We start from the raw sequence: 17617 nt of genomic DNA on the forward strand, positions 1-17617 counted from the left end.
TTCATATACTGAATATATATATATATATAAAAAAGGAGAAGAAACATACCCCTGCAGTCTTGAGTCTGAGATCCACACCTGCCTCTGAGTCTGAGAGTCACGACTGAGTCACCTCCGCCTGCTGTCTGAGTTCGAGATCCACCTCCGCCTACCTCTGTCGGTGCTGCGTAAGTGAGAGAGAGATGGACAGGTTGGTGAGAAAAGAGAGTAGAGAGAGAGAGAGGTTGGTTATGGCGGCTATTGCAGAGAAGAGAGAGCAGAAGGAATGGTTGTGTTTTTAGGGTTGAGTATAATGTGGCGACTATTAGCGGCGACACGTGTCGCCACTAATAGTCGTCACTGATAATTTTTTAATTAACGTGGCGACTTAGCCACGTTAGAGAGAAATTTTCTACTTTTTTATCAGAGTAATTTGAAAAATATTGTGTCGTTGCTAATAATATTTTTAATTAACAAAAATTACCCATCTGATATCAACAGCGACGAAATGTCGCCGCTAATGAGTATATTTCTTGTAGTACCTTAGTATAAATTTATATATTTGTTGATGTATATATATAGATATAGCTAAAGAATAATGTGACCAAGCGTAGATGTCTAAGAGAACACTAAAGAATAATGTGGGAAAACGCCATTGAAAAAAGAAAACTTGGTGCCCTAATAAAATTGCTTAATGTGACCTCTGATGTGTGTAACAACTAAACAAGTTTCTCATTGGAGTTTGAAAGAATCGCATGCCTCATCAAGCTGACACATACTCTCTCTCTCTCTCGTTTGATCATTGATTTGGTGGCTCAACTTTTAAAGCTCCAACATAGATTCTCTTTGCCAGTGCAAAACCCATCACCTCTCTCAAGAGATAGTACTGGATTCTATATTTATACTTTTCACCTTTGATGATCGATCACCATTTATATACAAATATTTATTGTGGTAAAAGAAGGTTTATATATTTAATTCGTAAATCGTACAGTGGGTTAGTATATTATGTATTCATTTATATTTTGCATGGGAGTATAGAGAGGATTGCTTTTGAGTAATCATTATAGTTTTAAGCTTTTTAAGAGTCATATATTCCCACTCTTAGTGTCATCATTGCGGCCTAGATGGTGGTGGGGTGGGAAATGGACTGCTACATATTAACTTTCCTTTAATACTTCTTGGGTTTAGGGCTGAGGAATGTCTCTTTGCTTTAAGCTCTTTTTTATTGTCACAAAAAAAAAAAAATCTTTTTTAAATAATATATATTATATTGTGTATCTATTTATATATATATATATATTAATCTTTTTCTTCAGGAGTCATATATTATGACTCTCCCACCTGTATCTTGAAATTGACTGCTTTGTGTGTGAAACGAGGAACATTCCGGCCTTTAAAAACTTCAAGTTGTCGCGGATTAAAGTAAACCAATTCAGTTCTATAATTTTTCACTTTCTCAATTACCACTAGCTACACGTAAGAGATTAAATACGCTTTTAGAAAAAGTAATGATATGTGCACCCAAAATATACACTCAAACATTACACAAAGTGATGTGACAGTTTAGCCTAGTCAATCACATTTATTAAAATTGAGACACACTATTTTAAAAAGCAGCGACACATCACTGTGTGTAAAATTTGAGTACATATATTGGATGCACATATCATTACTCTTTTATAAAAGTTCCAACTTAATCGCTCCTTTTTTTAAGGGAATTTTTCATAAATATGGTTTTTTAGCCATACTTGTGCAAAAATATGATAATTAATCTTTTTATAATATGTATGGAAGATTTTAAATAAAAAAAGGTTAGATTATGGGAAAAATAAGTACATAGGACAATTAAAATTTAAACAAAAACACATCAGCACAATCAGGGGTACAAATGTAATTAATAATTCAATCCTCCTCTGCTCATGCCTGAAACACGATCAAAGCTTTCTCTAAAAACCACGTAACTCTCTACAAATTCCTTCCATCTCCGACACTCCATTCTCCGGCGATAGCTTTCTTCTTCGGCAACAACTCCTATCTCTGGCGATCTCCACAACAATCGACCAACTCTAGCAAAGGTTTGACCTCAGTTTCTGCCAAAAAAATTTAACAAAAATCTTATCACTAAAGCACTGATCCCTTTCTGCAGAAATCAAATAAATTCCAACATTCTTCCAATCATACGAGCTGCAATCTTGGAAGATTCCGACGACCTGCATATCCACTACACGATCAAGAAACAAAGGTTTGCAAGAAACCGTCTCCTCTGTCAACTCTGTTCTATTGTCATTTTCTTTTATTTGCAAGCTATCTTAAACCTTCTACATAAAACTATATTATTTGCATACAAAATCAAAAATTATAGATGAGCTATTATCTTGATTATAATGATAATGATCATGATCATAATGTGCTTGCTAAAAAACACAAACAATTTATAAACTAAAAAATTGAAAAAAATTATCCAAGCTCACTGGTTTGTGTACATTGATTAACCAAAAAATAAACAAGAAACAAGAACTCTAAAATTTTTACATCCTAATTTGTCTTTACAATAAAAAGAATAATTTGATATTAGTGTGAATTTTAACTGCCAAAACATTCAGAAACATTAGGACAACCAATTACTTGGAGAAACAATCAATAAATTCAACTAAATGTTTCGGTAGGGTATGGGACTACAGATTAAGGGAACCAGTTACCTTCCCACTGGTTTGTGTACATTGATTAACCAAAAAAATAGACAAGAAACAAGAACTCTAAAAATTTTACATTCTAATTTGTCTTTACAAAAAAATATATATATATTTGATGTAGGTGAGAAGTTTTACTGCAAAAACAATCAATAGCAATAGGGTAACCAGTTACCCTGAAAAACAGCCAATATATAAAACTAAGTGGAAATTACAACTATATAAAACTCAGTGTAAAAATAGGCAATATATGATTCAATATTAAGGTAACCAGTTACCCTGCAAAAAAAAAAGTCAATGTGTAAAACTAAGTGTAACAAGTTACCCTGCAAAAACAGTCAATATATATAACTAATTGGAAAAACAGTAAATATATAAAACTAAGTGTGACCAGTTACCCTACAAAAGGTAAATGTTTCAGAAGAAGATGTGATTAAAGATTAAGTTAACCAGTTACCTAGCCCATTTAGAACCAACTAACTGCTTAAAAAATTGCCAAATTTTACAGATATGGACAATATTACTTCTTTGGTTCAATATGGAGGCAAGTGGAATGAAAACAACGAGTACCAAGGGTACACAATGACTGGGATATTAATACCACCAAATTGTTCTCTTGACAACTTGGTGAATTTGATAAAAAAAATGAGATAAAGGAAAAAACAGCAACTATTGAAGTTTCTTATCAAGTAGAAAAAGGAACACCACCAATGAAGGTTGTAACAGACAATTCAGTGTTGTTCTTTCTGGAAATAAAGAAAAAAGTTGCTGCAAAAATAACAGATTTACCATTGTGTGTCACTATAGTTCAAGAATCAAGCAATGAAAATGACCTTCTTCTACTAGCAAATCAGAAAGCTACAGCAGGAGAAATGGAGGTGGGGACATTATTAATGCAAGCAAATCAAGATTCCATCAATGAACAAATGTTACTTGAAGAAGGAATGTCAAGCACAACAAATGACAGCATAAATGTGTCATACATACCTCATTTTACTGAAGAAGTAGCTGATTTCATAATTGAGGACAATACAAAAAGAAAAAAAGAAGTTGGATGAAATCCAACTAGTAATATCCGATTACAGAGTCAACACAATAGAGCAAGGGCAAATTTACAAGGATAAGAACACAATCAAATCAGCTCTTAGCTACTATGCAATGCTACATAACTTCCAGTTCAAAACAAAAAGATCAGAACCTAGAGAGTACCTAGTTACTTACGCAGATGAAACATGCAACTGGTTGGTGAGAGCATCTATGTACAGAAATCAAGATTTATTCAAGGTACGAAAATGCAATCCAAATCACACTTGCTCTGTTGAAATTGTTTTGGAAGACCATAGGCAAGCAAAAAGCATCGTAGTTGGGGAATTAATAAAGAATAAGTACAAGTCAATCAAAAGAAATTACACTCCAAATGACATCATGAATGATATGAATGATGACTTCAGAGTAACTATGGGATACACAAAAGCATGGAGATCAAGAGAGAAAGCTTTGCGTCTAGTAAGAGGGAACCCCGATGATTCATATCAAAAGTTGCCAATATATCTTTACATGTTGAAGCAAGCAAATCAAGGAACAATAACACACCTACTCACAAACAAGGAAGATTGATTCAAATACCTATACATAGCTTTCTCTAACTCAACCAAGGGTTGGAGATACTTGAGGCCTATAATTGTTGTTGATGGAACTTTCTTGAAAAATGCACATGGTGGTACCCTATTTTCAGCATCAACGTTAGATTCAAACAACAACATTTTCATGTTGGCTTTTGGAATAGCAGACTCTAAAAATGATAACTCATGGCTTTGGTTCTTCTCCAAAGTGAGAGACACCTATGGAGAACCCGAAGGTATGATAGCTTCAACGATATATTCTTGTTTACAAACACATAGGAACATTTTACCAAAACAAAATACACAAATACATGTTATTTCTTTTAGAATTTGAATAAAATAACTGGTTGCCTTCACCAAAATTTAAAAAAAAAATGAAAAATACTTAATTTTTGTTTTTTATTTCAAAATATTTGTACTACACAGGACTGGCTATAGTTTCTGACAGACATATGAGCATAGACAATGCAGTACATATGATGTACCCAAATGCTTTCCATGGAGCTTGCATGTTTCACTTACTCAATAATTTGAAAGGCAAATATGGGAGCCATGGAGAAGAGCTACAAATGAAATTCATTGCAGCAGCAAAAGCATACACAAAGACAAAATGTGAACACTACATGAGAGGCCTTGATAGAATTGATAGACGCATTAGGCCCTATTTAGAAAAAGCCAAGTATGAAACTTGGGCAAGATCATACTCACCAACAAAAAGATACACCATGATGACATCCAACATCACAGAATCACTCAACGTTGCACTAAAAGCTGCAAGAAATCTCCCCATTGATATCTTGGTTGAATGCCTTAGAAGTTTGGTTCAAAAGTGTGTTTGGAACAACTCAAATAATGCAAATGGAACATTCACAAAAGTCTCTACAGCAATAGAGAATGAATTGAGACATGACATTGTTTCAAAAATGAAGTATGAGGTATGCAACTAAACTTATTCTTACTAATCTTAATTCTGTCAATAGATGGTAACCAGTTACCTTCCATAAGAACAGGAAAAAAAAAAGTTTACACAGAAGCATAACTAGTTACTTTAAATCTTAAGTCTAGTTAAAATGTTTATTATCTGATTATATTTCATGACAAAACTATTTTTAGGTCTTGTCTTTCAACACAATAGAATACCAAGTTCGTGATCAAAAGGGGATAAATTTCACAGTAAATATACATGATAGAACATGTACTTGCAATAGGTTCCAAGAAGATGAAATACCTTGTGGCCATGCAGTAACCGTCATTGCAAGGAGAAACTTGAGTGTGTATGATTATTGTGAAAAATTCTACATAACAGAAACGTTGAAAGCATTGTATCAAGAAAATGTTCATCATTTGCCCCATAAAGATGAATGGAATCTCCCACAACACTTGGACATAATAGTGCTGCCTCCAAATGCAACAATCCCTACAGGAAGACCAAAAAAGAAAAGAATAAGATCAAGAGGGGAACATAAAGTAATAATCACCTGTGGGAAATGTGCGCAACCAGGACATAACAGGAAGACTTGCAGGAATCCTCCATTTGAGAAGCCAAACAAACAGAAAAAGCCAAAGACATAGATTCATATTTTACAGCAAAACAAACCTTTCATATTCATTGAAAGAGAGACTTTCATATTCATCAAGTATCATTCAGTATTTTAATAAGATTGTTTCAAAATGAAACACATTGATTGATTATGCAAACTTATAAAATCCTTTCAAAATAATTTCTTGGATTTGTTTGCTTCTTACTTTTCAATGCTACCATCACTATAAATAAACCATAACGAAAAAAGATGATCATACCCAGTTACCAAAAATTAACAACAAAACAACGATATAGGTAACTAGTTACCCTGAAGTTACAATACAAGATAAATTACCCCACTATAACAATCTAAAAGCCAAAAAAAAAAAAAGAATTAAAACCTTTACTTTCTTCTATCACAAACTCCTCTATATATAATATTAAAGTTACTTCAATATTAACTTAATAAAGTGGTTGCATAACTATAAAAAAGACAAGCTTAGGGGAAAAATATAAAAAAAAACACTTAAGTAACTAGTTACCCTCGGTATATTAGGAAACAAACAACATGAGTACATGGTTACCCTCAAAATCATTCTTGCTCGAATATCACCAATAAAATTAGTTAAACAACCCAACTGGGAACTAGTTTCCCTCAAATTATTCCATAAAACAGTGTAAAAATATACAAAAACAAACAGAAAACTAGCTACCTGCTTTAAAGTGTTATCTAAAATATATATTAATAATTGCAATTAACAAACAACAAACCAATGGGGAAAAAATAAAAATAAAAAACAATTAAGTAACCAGTTACCCTCGGTATGTTAGCAAAGAAACAACCTGAGTACCTGGTTACCCTCTAAATCATTCTTCCAAACGCTTACAACAAAAGAATTAACAAAACGATATAAGCATAAATTTAAAAAAGCTAACTGTTAAACTAGAAATTTATTCATCATTTAATTACTGTTGTAGCAAAAATAAAAAAGTAAAAGAAATATAATATCACTAAAAGTCTATGCAGCAATTTTCATTCTCTTCTGTCTCCTCTCCAGAAGCTTTTCAGTGAAATCATCGCTAGTTAAGTATCCCTCAAGTTCTTTGTTCTTTCCATAATAGTATAAGCTGACAGCAATGCCTTTGCGAAGGAGACGAACATCAATATATTTAGGCATCTCATTCTCCTTCCCAAGAATTATTTGCTCAGCAAAATAAGTAGAAAACACCCCACAATCGCTGCATAATAGAAAAAAGTAAAAGAAAAACAACTAAGAACATATAAACAAAAAAGAACACAAAAAAAAAAAACTAAAATCAAATAAACAAACTAACCAATCAATTTGTTGAGGAATGCCTTTAGCAATGCTCAACTTCAAAGCCTCATTCTCTGCCACATCATACGGGCTAACATCAAGATTAATATCTTTACGATCATAGAAATCAATCATCTCCAATAGAAGAGGAATCAAAACAGCAAATGCCTCAACGACAGGTAAAGTCTGATTTTCATGCTTTGCACCAGACATTGAATCATACACTGTAAGAGATCTCTGCTGTACATTAAAGTGCAACAAAATCTAGTGCATAAGAGCCTTCACATTAACAGGCATGACAACATCATCAAGCAAATTCCAATGAGTTGCACAAAACATGGATTCCCCCTTCATTATCTTCAAAGTAACGCAACTCTCATCTATTTTAAATGCACCACTACCTTTTTTCTTAAAATCTTCATACATAAACACTATGTTTTGCCCAAAACAAGTGTCAGTCGTAGATACTCTCCTCTTCAAATCTTTAGACAATTTAACATTTCTCCTCAAGTAATACATCATCACATCAATATGCTGCATAATAAAAAAATACATGATTATAAAATGATATGTGTAGAAACAAATCTACTATGACAGTCAAGAAAACTTTGTTACACAAGGGTAACTGGTGACCATCATCAACACAAAAATAGTTACAAGGTTTGGGTAACCAGTTACCCAATGAACTACAACAAAGCAAACAATAAGGGAACTGGTCACCCAATAACATCGTAATATATAGCATAAATAGATCACTATACTTATTACCTTGTAAAAAAAAGGAAAAAAACTCCAACATGAAAAAACATATAAATTAAAAGGAAGAATCTTACTGATGAATCAACGAATTGTCCAAAGAAATAAAGGCTATGAAACCAAGTCTTCTAAGAAATATGGACAAAAGTAAAGTTAATTGGTGGGTCCACGGAATTATCATCATATTTTTTGAACCTGAACAATACATTAAAAAACAAAATAAAAAATTTAACAAATTAATCAGACATATTACACATATAACAAACTTAAAAATAAATAATGGTTGTACATACTTGTTCCTTTTCTTCAAATCACGATTAATCCAGGAGTCAAACTCAGACAGTTGTTCTTTAGTGTAATTATCACCAAGTTCATTGGAAAAGGGACAAATATTATCCAATATCATCCTCTTTCTTTTTTGTTTCACTCCAACTTCAGAAGATCCAAAATTCGTTAAGAAAGGAGACTTTACAACAGCGCTCGGCTTCGCTTGCCTTTTCCTTCCCAAAATCAGTCCAGTATCAACTGCTTGTGCATCATCATACAACACAATTGACCACTTGCTTTTATCCTCCAAAGAACTACTCTCTTTAAGTGGCCTCTCAACCGAATCATTAATAACTCTCCATATTACATTAGAGACATGAAATGTGGGAGTTCGAGGACTTGAGCATACACTTGAGTCAACTTTAATTGGCTCCTAAAAAAGAAATAAAAATATACAACCAATACTTCATTACAAACAAGAAAACAAGGGGGAAATAAACCAATTGCTTAAACAAATAAAAGGAAAATAAAATCTTACTTTATCAGTAGTAAAAAATTGTGAAGCAATCTGAACGGAATGCTCCAAATCAGCCCCCAACTCCTCACCGATATCAACATTTTGGTAACCCCTAGAGGAATGGCCATCAAAAAAAAATCCTACAAATACAAAAACCAGCAATTTTTAAACAAATTAGAACCAAATTAGACATCATAAAAGGGAAACACACAAAAAATAGCAACCAGTTACCTCAGAAGAAGCCTCAGCATGCATAGGATCTTCAAACTCTCCACCAACATTATGATTACCAACTGCCATAGATAACTTAATACCACCCAAGAAGCAAAATAAAATGCAAAAGATGCCTTCAATTTAGAAATTGCAAGCAATATACACTTCTGGGAATCTTGCACTTCAGCCAATTTTGATTGAATGGCAATAAGATCCTGATGCATATCTGAGGGACTAGCAGCATCATCATCAAGTGGATCTGTTGGCAAAAACTTGCTCTCAAAAGACAACCCTCTCAGAATAGGCAGTCTCATTTCTTCATTGGTAGGGATTATGACATTAACATCATACTGCAAGAATCAATTTTTTTTAAAACAAACGACAAAAAATAACTGTAATAAGTAACTAGTTATCCAACTATAAAACAAACATAATAAAAAATAGAAGTGAATGACAAAAAAAAAAAGAAAAAAAAAATCATTACCTCTTCCTCCAAGAGAATGTTATCAACCAAATACTGATATGACACACTTCCCCTGCTTGTCCAATTCCGAATCCTTGGAAACAAACAATTAACCCTTCTACACAACGCTTGAGAACAAGAAGGAATTGTCTCATATATCCATATAAGGAAAGCAATAGGGGAACCATAACACTTATAACTATAGTTATCCAGTGACCCATCAGTTTTCCTAGGAACATAATCATACATGGCATTCCTATCTTTCAATACTGCTCGCATCACACACCTAGTTCTTTGCCACAACACTTTCCCAAAAGCAAACGTCTTCATCTCAACGAAATTAGTATCAACCATGGCAAAGGAGTTGTCAACACGAGTCTCAGTTTGTGTCCCGAACAAAAAATTGGCTAACAAATGAACAATAGCCAACTTAACGACAATCTCATCACCTTTCTTCTTCAAGTTTTTATCATTAAACGCACATGCAACCTCCTCTTTCCTAAGTTTTTCTTCCTTCCTGGGTTTACCTTCGTACAACGGAAAAAGAGATTTCCTAAGCCCTAAATCAGCCTCTTTGAACATGCCAAAGTCAACACTGCCCACACATTTCAAACCAGTAATGAGGGCAAACTCACTGATTGAGAACCTAACTAATTTGCCACCCAATTTAAACCAAAACTCGAATTCTTCATTTTTTTGATAAACCTCCCTAAGCAAAACACTATGAAATAATTGTGCCTGAAATGTAATATCAGGCATATCCAAAAAGTGACCGAATGGGGTTCTTTGAAACATCGCTTTTTATTTCGAACTTAAAACTGCCTTAATCTCACTAATAACAGAAGGCTTATTCCACTGTTGGACTTTACTACCAAAACGCCTATCAGGTTTAATTCTGAAATGCGCATCCTACAAACAAACATGGGAATCAATTGCACACTGATAACATAACACTAAACATAATAAAGAAACTGTGAATAATATAAAGGGGAAAAAAATAAAACAAGGTAACTAGGTACCTATTATAAAACAATAAACATAAACAACTAATTCAGTACCTATAAATCCAACAAAAAATTATAAAAAGAAAAGTGGAAAACATACAAACACAAAGAAAAGTTAACATTAAAATAACAAAAAATTATAAAAGAAAATCAACACAAAAGTAACTAGGGACCACATGATAACACAATACAAAACACTAAAACTTAGTAAACATAATAATACGTTTAAATCATAAAAATTAAACAGGTACCACAAAAAGAAAAGCAATGCCAAACACATATAAACTATGAACTTTAAAAAAATAGAAAACACTAAACATCAACAACTAACTCGAAACCTAAAAAAGCCAAAAAAAATTATAAAAAAAGAAAAAGAAAAGTGGATAACATACAGAACTGGGTAACTTAACATTAAAATAACAACAAATGATAAAAGTAAATCAATTGAAAAGAAACTAGGGACCACATGAGAACACATTACAAAAAACTAAACATAATCATACACTTAAACCATATAAAGAAACAAGGGACCACAAAAGAAAACAATACCAGTAGTATGCACTTTGAACTTTGTTTATATGTATGTTTTCCTAGTTACCTAGTTACCTAGTTACTTTGAACTTTGTTAAGTGTAGAACTCTGTATGTATGTAACCAGTAGTATACGTCAAGGTGTATGAGCAAGTTTTATCATTATTTCATTGACAAAACCACACACACACACATTTATATATTTATATATATAAATACATGCTCTAAACTTGCAGTTGCAGCAAGCCAGAGCCAGATTCATCATAATCTGAGATCAAGATGAAGGCATAGGATATTAATCATATATATGCGGATTACATATATCATATAAGTTTTCCCCTCAAGGGAAAGATGCAGCAAAAAGGTAAAAACATACATATACACATGGAAAACAAAAATCAAGGTAACGAGGTACTTTAACTCTACTCTGACGATCTTTCTTTGTCCCAGCAGCAGTTCTCTTGATCCTTGATGAATCCTTAACTTGAGGGGAAGAACGCAAACCGCCATCAACACTTGTTGATGAAGAACCAACATTACCTCCCTTAAAAAACATAACATAAAAACAAAAAATGAAAACAACATACAAAAAAATATACGAGACCAACTCAAATAAACAAAAATCAAACTAATAACCAAACCAAAACACTGAAAGAAACCAAAATACCTTAACGTTAGGTCCTGCATTGTCGACAAGAACCGTCGGAGTTCGAGGAGAACGACGCATACCGATGGCCTTCACAACCGTTAGCCAAAACATCCGAAAATTCCAGTCGTCCCCAACTTCTATTCAACAACTGTGATGACCGAAAACTCTGATCACCCCAAAATACTCTTCAACAACACAGATCACCAAACCCAAATGCATGCAAAAAAACAAACATATGGCATAATAAGACATCTTAACAAAAATATGGGAAAAAAAACCACAAAAGTGATAAAAAAAAGTATAAAAAGCCATAGAAAAGTTAAGTTAAAAAAAAAGCCATATTTTTTAAAATATCAATTAAAAGTCCATATAAAATGTAATTTCCACTTTTTTTTAATGTAATTTGAGCTGAAATGATGTAATTAGCTCCTCTTCACTGTGATATTATCATAAAATTGACTTCTAATCTTTATATATATATTATTTAAAGAAAATGATAATGTGTCCTCTAAAATTGCTCTAAAACACTTTATCTGTTTTCTCTTTTATTATAATTTTTATTCATTTTATATATTATAATAATATAGAAATTTAATCTCATTTATTCTAATTTTTTGTTCTGTTTATATATTAAAATAATATAGTAATTTAAAAAAATGTAAGTAGTTACCTATTTTTTAATTTTAAATAAGATATTTACAAGATATTATTATTTAGTTTATCTATTTTACACGTTTAAAAAATAAAATTGCTCCAAAGCACTTTATCTATTTTTTCTTTTAATCTAATTTTTTTGTTCATTTTATTTATTATAATAATATAGTAATTTAAAAAAAACATATAAGTAGTCACATGTCTATATATTATATAAATGAAAGCTTTAAGAAGATGATGTGATATTCTAAAATTGCTACAAATTACTTTATCTATTTTCTCATATTATCTAATTTTTTATTCATTTTATAGATTATAATAATATAGTAATTTTAAAATATATATATATAAGTAATTACATATTTTGTTAATTTAAATAAGATATTTACAAGATATTATTATTTATTCTATCTATTTTACACATTTAAAAAGCTAAAATTACTCCAAAATATTTTATCTATTTTCTCCTTTAATATAATTTGTTTTATTTGTTTTATAGATTATAATAATATCGCAATTTAAAAAAATGTAAGTAGTTACATGTATTTAAATTTAAATAAGATATTTACAAGATATAATTATTTACTCTATGTTTACAAAATTAAAATTGCTCCAAAGCACTCTATTTATTTTCTCATTTAATCTAATTTTTTATTCATTTTATTATTTAAAAAAATATAACATACACGTTTTAAAAAATATGTAGTTACATGTTTTTTAAATTTAAATAAGATATTTACAGGATATTAATCATTATTTACTCTATCTATTTTACACGTTTAAAAAAATGTAGTAATAATAAAAAACAAAAAAATTCGTAACTACTAACTACGCCTATATATAAATTAATACATTCAAAAAATATATTTTATAAATTAATGTAGTAATGTATTTTACGTAATCGTTGTTTTATTTTATATATTTGTGTTTTAAAAAATGTAATTTAAAAATAGTATCTATCTATAGATAAAAAAATGTAAAGAGTTATTAATTAATACTTAAATATCTAACTTTTAAACAAAATAAAAACAAAAAGGTAAAAAATTTCAAATTTCAAACTAAAATATCTTAACAATTAAAAATATCAATATATGTACACATGAATATATATATATATACACATAATATTAATTTGATTACAAATTTATTTAAAGAGCGCTATTAAAACGTAAAAAAATTCAAATTCAAAACCAAAATATCTTGACAATAAAAAATATCAATATATATACACATAATATTAATTTGATTAAGAATTTATTTAACTTTCATGGCTTGGCTCCCAATTACTCAAGTAAATAATAATTAATAATTCAAGTTTCAAGGTATTCAATCTCTCTCTCTCTCTATATATATATATATGAATATATGTGTATATATACAAAATGTATGTCTAAAATTTTTAGGTTGTGTATATCTTATTAATATCATTTCCAAGTGTACCAGCATTTCCTTAAGTTTTTGTATATGATAATTTATTTAGCTTCATGGCTTGGCTATAAAAAAAAATAGTCTTCAATAATTCCAGTTTCAAGGTAAAAAATCTATTTATATATATATATATACATGAATATGTATATATAGAGAGATTGTATATATAAAAATATTAGTTTGTGTATATCATATGAGTATCATTTCCAATTGTATCAACATTTCATTAAGTTTTTCATGTATCATACACACGTACATGGCTTTCAATGTATATCATGCATATTTCCACACACATGAATATCAAACTATGTTGAGTTGACATTGTAATATATCTAAAAAAGTATTTTTCAATTTTTGTGGACCTGACAAATGTAGAGAGAACTCACCGATTGAGAACTCGCCAATTGTGCATTATATGTATATTTATTTATGGTTGATTTATAGATTTTGGTATTTTTCTTACGTTTTTGGAATAAGAATAAATTGAACGTAGATCATGGTGCTATGATATTGTTTACTATATGTACTGAAAAAAAAAATATTTGTATCTTCGAATTTAAATAACTAACCAAGTATTGATATTAGTATTTTTTTTTTTGAATTTTTGCTCTCTATATATCTATTTTGTTATTATAATATAATTTTGTTTTTTATTCAAAAGTGAATAGTTGTACAAAATATTATAATTATTATCATCAATTATCAATATTAATAATTGTATTTTTCTCTCATTTAATAGTTTCTCAAGCTTGTGACAAAATGATATTACTAATAGTATTGTTTGGATTTGTGATTTGTTTTCACTATAGTAAATAAATATTTTCTAGATTGTAATTTAGTGAACATTCCAACAATAACAAAAGGTAGAGGTTGATGCGAAGCACAAAAATTCTTTTTTTAGAAACAATGAACATAATATGAATTAAAAAGTATATAATTATGACAATTGATGTTAATATTGTTTGTTGGCTTAATTTTTTCACATCTCTTGTTTTTCAAATGCTATTATACATTCTATTAATCTCTTGAAAGGAGAGAGAAACAAATAATTGATTAATTAGATATTTTTAATACAATTTTACTATTAGAGCATAACTTTATTAAATAGAGGAATTACAAAAGGTATAAATTTCTCACTCACATTATACAAATTATAAAATGAATCAAACAAATATAGAATTACGTTAAATATATATAGTTGAATTACAAAATGTATAAAATCAAATTATAATATTTATCAAACAAATATAAAATTACCTTAAATATATATTTAAAATTATTATAAAAATATTACGCGAAGACGGATATATTTTCTAATATATTTATATGATGTGACACTATAAAATTATTCCTGAGCAACCTTTCTATTTTCTTCTTTTTTCACATTTTTTAATTTGAATTCAAATTTGATTATATATTTGATTATGACAACTGTTTAATTAGATTATAAATATAAATAACCGTTAACTTTTCCTATTTTTATTTTACTTTTCCAATTTATGGCTATTAATTAATTAAGGAAAAAATTCTATAGATAGTTAAATATATTTATATAATTTAATTTTTATAAAGAATTTTTAACACTTTGAATAAATACATAGTCCAAAAGTTAATTTTTAAAAATAAAGAGTCAAAATGAGTAATTAGCAAAAATATAGTGTTCAAATAACTGATCTATCTAATCCTATTTTTAACCTTTTGACAAAACTTGAGGTCCACAAGTTAATTTTTAAAAGTAAAGGCCCCAACGGGTAATCGGCTAAAATGCAAGGTTCAAAATGATGTGAACCTTTATAGAAAACATAAATTATATATAATTTTATTTTTATAAATGTTTTGAACATTTTGAATAAATGCATGGTACAAAGGTTAATTTTTAAAAAATAAATGGTCAAAACGAGTAATCGACCAAAATATAATGTTCAAATAATCGATCTATACATTCATATATTTAACATTTTCACAAAACATGAGGTCTAAAAGTTAATTTTTAAAAATAAAGTGTTCAAACGGGTAATCGGCTAAAATAATTCTTACAGAAAACATAAATTTTCTTATACATAATTTATATTTTTTATGAAAAGAAAAAATCACGCAAAGCGTATAATAATGATCATAATAATAAAAAATAAAAGCATACATACAACAAGCCTTTTGAACTTTGTTTTCGGCACTTTAATTATTCATAATTTTTCAAAAGCCTGTAAAAGGTTTGTATACAATGAACACCATTATGAAAAAAAAAAATTGGTCAAGACGCCCTCACGTGTCCATATAAAAAACATGTTGTACGAGTAGGGTGAAAATGAATCCCTACCCTACAATCTCCCAAATTTTTTTTTTAAATATGTATATTTTTTAATAATTACAAAAGACTACGCGAAGCGCGGTTATGTTTTCTAGTTTGGAGAATAAATACAAGAGATATTGTCGGTTTAACGTCGTAAATGTTAATATCGATCTTCATTAATTTATAAGATGTTCGAATTCCCACTCACTTATAAGAAATATATATATATATATATGTTGACATCTTTAGAATTATAGTGCGTGTTTGATACACATACACAATATAAAAACTTTCGTATCCTATGTTAGAGATAAATATATTGCTCAATGGAAATGGTAAGACCAAAATATAACCCTATTAAAAAATACAATAGACAAAGTAATATTGATTAAAGAAATGTTACAACTCAATTGCATAAAGTACAAGTAAATAGAAAGATGCAGAAGAAGAAGATTACAAATTCAAAATAATGATAGTAAAAGTAAGATAAGAACAACTGTTAGAGAATATATGTTATTGCTCAATGGAAAAATGGAAAAACCAAAATACAATTCTATGCAAAGAATACAATAGACAAGGTAATTGATTAAATAAATATTACAACTCAATTACTCAAAATACAAGTAAATAGAAATAAGAGAAGGAAGAGAATTATAAGAACTAAAACCCTAAAACAAAAGATACCAATAATTATGTAAATAGGAATAAGAGAAGAGGATTACAAACTCAATACACTAATATTACAAGAAGAACAACAAAATGAAAATATCAATAGAAAACACAAACTCTCACTCAACCAAAGTGTAGAGTAGTGGGGATCACCAACTTGAACAAGGTTTAAAACCTTTGTCCAAAAGCTTATTTCCCTTTATTCTCTAAGCACTAAGGGCTCTCTCTAGGAAATAGCTCTTTGGAATTATCAAGCCTCTATGGTGTATTTTCTAGCCAAGTACTTTGTGGATGGAAAATGGTGTGTCTTACAAGTGAGCATTAGGCTCCTATTTATAGAGTTTTAGATACCCCTTTGAATTTTAAATTCCACCAACTCTCATGGCTGTTACCAATGTTTAATTGGATGTTTATGGAATTAAAATGAAGATTTGGGAGTTATTTGGGATGTTAGAACCGTTCAATTTGGAAAAAACTGAAAAATCATATAGGCTGTCAGCCTCACTGGCTGCAGCCAGGACTTTTCAGTGGCCACAACCACTGGCTTCTGTCCCCCGTGGCCGCGGTCACAGGCCATTTTCAGCACAAAAAAGTCATTTTTCCAAAACGTCCCAAATCCTTTCCCACATGATTTTGTAACCTCCAAACACCTAGTGGGAGTTACAAACATGTCTCCAACAACCACATTTCATCATGGCTTTGTGAAATCCAATCTCAAATGTGTAACATACAATATACACATTATTGGGTAATATTTGGGAGTTACAAATTTGTAACTGATTTTGTAACTCCAAAATATGTCACATTTGGGCATACACACGTGTCTAATTTTGTGACTCTCAATAATATGTTACAAGGTGTGACAAATCACATTTTGTCACATTATTTAATCTAACATTATATTATATGAAATAATATAACAACAACAAGAACAAAAGAATGAAAAGAACAATAATAAGAACACAAACTCTCACACAACCAACGTATAGAGTAGTGGGGATCACCAACTTGAATAAGGTTCAAAAACTTTGTCTAAAAGCTTATT

The 17617-nt window shown here is 29.9% G+C and overlaps 1 protein-coding gene across 1 annotated transcript; it reads left to right on the forward strand.

Moving 5' to 3' along the window:
* The first annotated feature begins 3830 nt into the window (after window positions 1-3830).
* On the forward strand, window positions 3831-5866 carry LOC133824018 (uncharacterized). The gene is made up of 4 exons (XM_062256880.1): window positions 3831-4178; window positions 4329-4530; window positions 4721-5229; window positions 5408-5866. Exons 1-4 carry the CDS (start codon window positions 3831-3833, stop codon window positions 5864-5866), a joined length of 1518 nt encoding a protein of 505 aa, XP_062112864.1.
* Window positions 5867-17617: the final 11751 nt, after the last annotated feature.

This window comes from Humulus lupulus, chromosome 1 (genome assembly GCF_963169125.1).
Source record: "Humulus lupulus chromosome 1, drHumLupu1.1, whole genome shotgun sequence".
Lineage (NCBI taxonomy): Eukaryota > Viridiplantae > Streptophyta > Magnoliopsida > Rosales > Cannabaceae > Humulus > Humulus lupulus.